We start from the raw sequence: 5,245 nt of genomic DNA on the forward strand, positions 1-5,245 counted from the left end.
CAAGATTTTGTAGGAAAATCCTAGTGTTTCAAACAGATAAGAGATCTTCAAATAAGTAATAAATAAATAATAAATCTCAAGAATAGATGTAATATCAAACACATGTATACACACAATTTTAGAAAACTAAGAACATGATTTTTTTCAAGCTGCTAGATTTTTTTAGATTGTGAATAATTCTTCAATAAACACCAAACTGAATTAAATGCATGTAATTAAACACCATATATATTTGAAGATCTTTCATCTTTTAGTTTATCACTTTCATATTTCATCATTTGAAATTAAATTTCAATCAAAGATATAATATGCTCGTAGTCAAAATTACAAGCACAACCAAATCTAAAATTGTAAATCATCCACAAACACATAATTGTTCTATTAAAGTAAAAACAAGCAATTCAACGTCCTAATCATCAATCTTAAAATTTTCTGCAATTCTCGATTGTTTTGATTATTAAAGCAATCATAGTGGTAGCTATTCCACTGTTAGAAGTAACAACTCTACATTACCTAAAAGTTTCTGTACTTAAAGTATCCTTTTGACAAAGAACTCACATCTGTACTGTAAGACCTAGAACTGTACTCAAAGCATATATTCAAGTTGCAGGTTAGATAGGTTGTCCTGATAAGAAACACAAAATTCAGCTTGTCGTGAAATGGTAGTGGAATTATCATGCATTCCACATTGGTTATCCACAACCATGCGGCATTTTCTGCTGTACTGATCCAAATCTAACTAGAGGCATGAAGGACTCTATACAGATCTCTTGCAAACACTAGGTTTATACAATTCGATTTCATACTACTTATAGGCACTGTTTGGTCATAATTTCCTGTGATCAAAATTGAGTCTCTAGTTTTGATCCAGAACCTTTCCGACTTTGTGCAAAGCAGCGCCCACACCTCTCCTAGCACCATCTACTGCCGTCTCCCCTAAATCCTTTACTGATTCCTCTGCAGCTTCGACCATGCCACCCACATAATCCAAGGTTTCCAACGGTGGTGCAATCCAGCTGCTGGTGGCTTCGGAGCTGGCATCCTCACTGTCACTGGATTGGCGTGGAAGGCGTTGCAATCTTGGACCAGTGAGTGAGCTGGTGGATTCGGGCCTGCTAAACTGGGGCTCTCGCGCCTTGGAAGGCTCCAGTGTCGCTCGAGCAACAGGCAGCTCGTCAGAGAAGTTAACACGGCGACCAGACTTGCTCGTCCTCTTAGAAGGGGTGTCTCTTACAGAGACTACTTGTGGTTCTCTGAAGCCTTCGGTGATGGCCTGAAGGAGCCTTGTTGGTAACAATACTTGATGACAGCAACAGAGGACAACCATAATTTCAAACATGAAGATACAGAGAGCATTCCACACATAGAACGTCCATTTCCATCTACGCAGGAGGTCCCTTGTCCATGGTAGCACTGATTGCACTTGGGCCTCCGCAGAGTACACTTCCGGTAGCCCATGTCCTCTTGGGAAACCTGCCCTCGGCTCTAATACAAATCTCACCATGGCCACCGGAGCTGAAAGGGTCTTCTCATTCTCAAACAATCGCAGACCGAGCATCTGCGACTCCTTCGATAGTCCCATCACTAGAGGAACCCCAAGGATCACATGCTTAGCATACCGTATTGGAGAGCTTTGGAAACGCAACATGCAAGGCCAGCTTGCTCGTTTTAGAACTTGACCCCTTACTGTCAGCAACTCTGCGCTTACCTGTAAACCACGAACACACTTACTGTGACAAACAAGCTATAATGTTTACTCCTGACACTTGCGACTCATCAACACTCCAACAATTACAGTTGATATCGTGAAACATCTATCAAAACCACTTTCAGTCTTACGACATCAGGGAGAATTCGATATGCAAACCTGAAACATTCCAAGTTGCTGATTGTAGTCGGACTCTGGAAGACTCAGGAAGATGGTGACCTCCACGCCGTGTGAAGGGGGTATTGCATGAGCTCGCAGCACTTTGTTAGGGTATACATCGCCTTTAACTTTAGCGAGAATTGTTGGAGGCAGAAGAGACATGACTGCGCTTGGATGCTCCTGCTTCAGTTATTTCAGGGGCGCTAGTAAGTGCCAAGGTTGTACAGGACAACAATAACTTCGAGATTCGTGCTGTGTATACTAAAAAGCTGCTGATCGATTGCGAACTGGTTCTAAAGCTGAACAAAAAGAGGCATTATGCGAAACCTAGCTGAGTTGCCATAACACCGTTGCCCAGGCCATTCAAAGCTAAACTCGAGTGTACTCGTCTTTGATTCTTTAGAACGTTATTGGTGCCTTCCCTTCCAATACTCACCCCTATCACAGGATCGTGAGTGAACATCCGTACTGTAAATGAATATTTCACATGGAATGGTTAGCAATGCCGTTACCTCCCTGTAGTCGAAATGCAGGATCTGGCGAAACTCCACCGGTTCGTCCACAAGCCCGTGCATAACAATGATATCGAGAAGAACGGCCGGAACGAGGAGGAACCCTAACATAAACATGACATAAACTGCTGCGAGACATCCGAATCCACATCTCTTCGTTGTCTGCTTCAGCATAGGTCCTGCTTGGGCAATATTTTCCTTTACCATGGGTCGTACTTGTGTAGCAAGGGTGTACATGTCAACGACGGTAGCCGAGGTTACGCTTGTCGCCTTCATGGCTGCGCGAAACGGAAATGTGATCACTGATATGCTGAAACCACAAAGCCAAAGAGAAAAATAGACTGTCTGCAGTATAAGCTTCACTTGAAACCCTATAATTTCAATCGCAATCCCAACTGGCCACAAAAGAACCTGACTCCCCACTTCCTCTGCTGCAGCAAGTACCTCATCCTGCCTTTTAGGAAACGTGTACACTCTTTTCGAACCCATCCCTCGTGAATTTGAGGTTGAATCAAGAGTATCATGCTCCAAGTCATTCGTTTCCTTTCCGAGAGTATTTAATGAGCTTGTAGCATCATCGGCTCCCAGCCAGTCATCAGATAGTCCTTGTGTCGTGTGCCCAGGAACTTCGTCCCTAACAATGACGTTAGATGTAGTCACTGAGCTCGACTCGTCCTCAAACGAATTATGGATTGCGCCTGGTCGGAGCATCTTTGCTTCATCGGCAGATAGCATGGAACCGACTTCATCAAGAAATCGGTCTTGTTCGCGAGAATCTGTCCTCAACTTTTCTAAAACATCCTCATCCAGGGCATCTTCCACAACGTCATAAACTTCAACAGGAGCACAATCCCCCACATCTTCTTCCAAAATTTCCCGCTCTTTGTCTCCGGCTTTCACATCTTCAAAAAACATACCTGCTAGACGACACGATTCCGCATCGGAATCGCCACAAACCTCAGGATACATGACCCGGCTTCCTGCAACACTTGCATCCTGGTTTCCTTCACCTTCATCATCAGAATCTGACACGGAAGGCCACACTAAAGAGGAAGACCCAAACGAGAGCACGTCTGGTTGAGCTGCCGTGAGCCCAGGCGAAGCGCTCTGGCGGCCCATGTCAGGGAGCGAGGTGGGGGATGATTGCAAGGGCGCGAGGTGGGTGGCGACAGGAGGGTCATCATCATCGCGGAGTGCAGCGGAGGCGGGAGGAGGGACGTCGGAGGAAGCCATGCATGGGGGAGAGCAAGGGAAAATGACACAAGAGGAGGAGGAGGAGGAGGAGGCGCAAGGAGAGAAGCTACTACGAGGATCCGTGAGGCGTCCCCCCATGCCATGTCATGCCATGAGGCAGCCCAGAGAGCAACATCACTAACTCACTCCATGGCAGCCGGAGTCGACGCACCGCCACCGCGCACCGCGCACCGCGCAAGATATGCAAGCGGGACCACACAGAGAGAAAGAGGAAGGGAGGGGAACGCGGTAGGGAACAGACGCGCGAGCACGGCGCCACTTGGGCTGACGTGAGTCTGGCGGATTTTGTCACAGGGGCCAAAGCCCCTCGGAACAACCGCCTCCTTCTTCTCTTTCCATGCTAATCCATAATGAATGACTTATCTTATGGTTTAGTGGTTTACTTCTGTGGAGGAAAGAACATTCATTCTTCTAACACCCTATAATAAGAATAAGAATAAATTACACATATATATTTTTTTTTTACTGTTCTTCTTTTTCTGTATGAGTAATCTACTTAAATTTCTAATGTTGGTGTATAATGTGAATTTTACCTTAGGAATACATTAGACATCTAAGGAAGGTAACAAGCGTAATCTCGGCTAAAATGACTTTTTGGCAATCTTAAACAACCTAAGCAAGCTCCAAAATGTCATAAGTACATCCTATCAACCTTAGAGAAATCTTAGATACATCTCATTGAACTCTAATCAACTCGAAATAAATCTTAAATAATCCCTTATTAAATCCAAAAATAAACCTATCAATCTTAACAAAATCCGAAGTATCTCTTAATTGAATCTTAAAATATCTTGATTAAACCTTGAAGTAATTCTAATCAAATTTTAATCTATTATAAATCAATTCTATACCAAAATAAAAACCTTGGTACTTTTTAAAATAATCATTAATTTTCATCTAAACTTTATATACATATGAATCTTTTAATTAACAACAACCTCTAAAAAATTGAAAAGAATAAAATTTACAAATTAAAAAAAGACACGTAATTTGCTTAGGAATTAGACATTTTTATTATATTACCTTGATATTGAGCTCCCAATGCCAACATCTCCTACTTTTTACAAATAACTTACTCTCAAATTTGCATAGATGTTGGAATATAAGTTAAATACCAAATCACCATATTTATTTTTCAATTTGACAAAAAAAATTGTTAATAACCTTAGAAATGTTTACTAACTCTTAAATCACTAATAGTCTAATTTACTTAAATTCTAATATTTTTTAATTTTTTTAATCAATTAAACTTGAATTCAAACCAAATTTTTACAAATCTATAAAATAATAATTGTAGATTTACTAAAAAGCTCACAAAATTCTTAAAAAGATGAATCCATTCTTATTCTTTAAAATCAATATCACACAAATCCAATTACATAGCTTTTTATAAAATCATTACTAACTCAAATCGCTTAAATTCAATGCTTGTAGGATCTTTCTTAAATTTTTTTTCTAATATCATTCTCTAATTAAATAAAGAATCTTACATATGCCATATGTGTGCAGTTTAGTGCCTTAGAATTTGATTTTAACCTTGATTTATTACCAATCCTCTTTAGGTTTCAATTTAAGATTTTTTAAAGTAATTTTTGCTAAAACATATTTTGTG

The 5,245-nt window shown here is 40.9% G+C and overlaps 1 protein-coding gene across 2 annotated transcripts; it reads right to left on the bottom strand.

The window, feature by feature from the left end:
• Window positions 1-581: 581 nt before the first annotated feature.
• Window positions 582-3,800, bottom strand: LOC112286054 (uncharacterized). Of its 2 annotated transcripts, none has more exons than XM_090252265.1 (3): window positions 2,380-3,800; window positions 1,868-2,050; window positions 582-1,708 (listed from the first exon to the last, which is right to left on the bottom strand). In XM_090252265.1, exons 1-3 carry the CDS (start codon window positions 3,709-3,711, stop codon window positions 857-859), a joined length of 2,367 nt encoding a protein of 788 aa, XP_090108391.1. In that variant the 5' UTR covers window positions 3,712-3,800; the 3' UTR covers window positions 582-856. The 2 variants fall into 2 exon arrangements, with proteins under 2 accessions (XP_090108391.1, XP_024383351.1); XM_024527583.3 differs by having other exon boundaries at window positions 1,868-2,047; window positions 2,380-3,798.
• Between the last annotated feature and the right edge of the window lie 1,445 nt (window positions 3,801-5,245).

Source organism: Physcomitrium patens, chromosome 8, assembly GCF_059467195.1.
Source record: "Physcomitrium patens ecotype Gransden chromosome 8, ASM5946719v1, whole genome shotgun sequence".
Classification (NCBI taxonomy): domain Eukaryota; kingdom Viridiplantae; phylum Streptophyta; class Bryopsida; order Funariales; family Funariaceae; genus Physcomitrium; species Physcomitrium patens.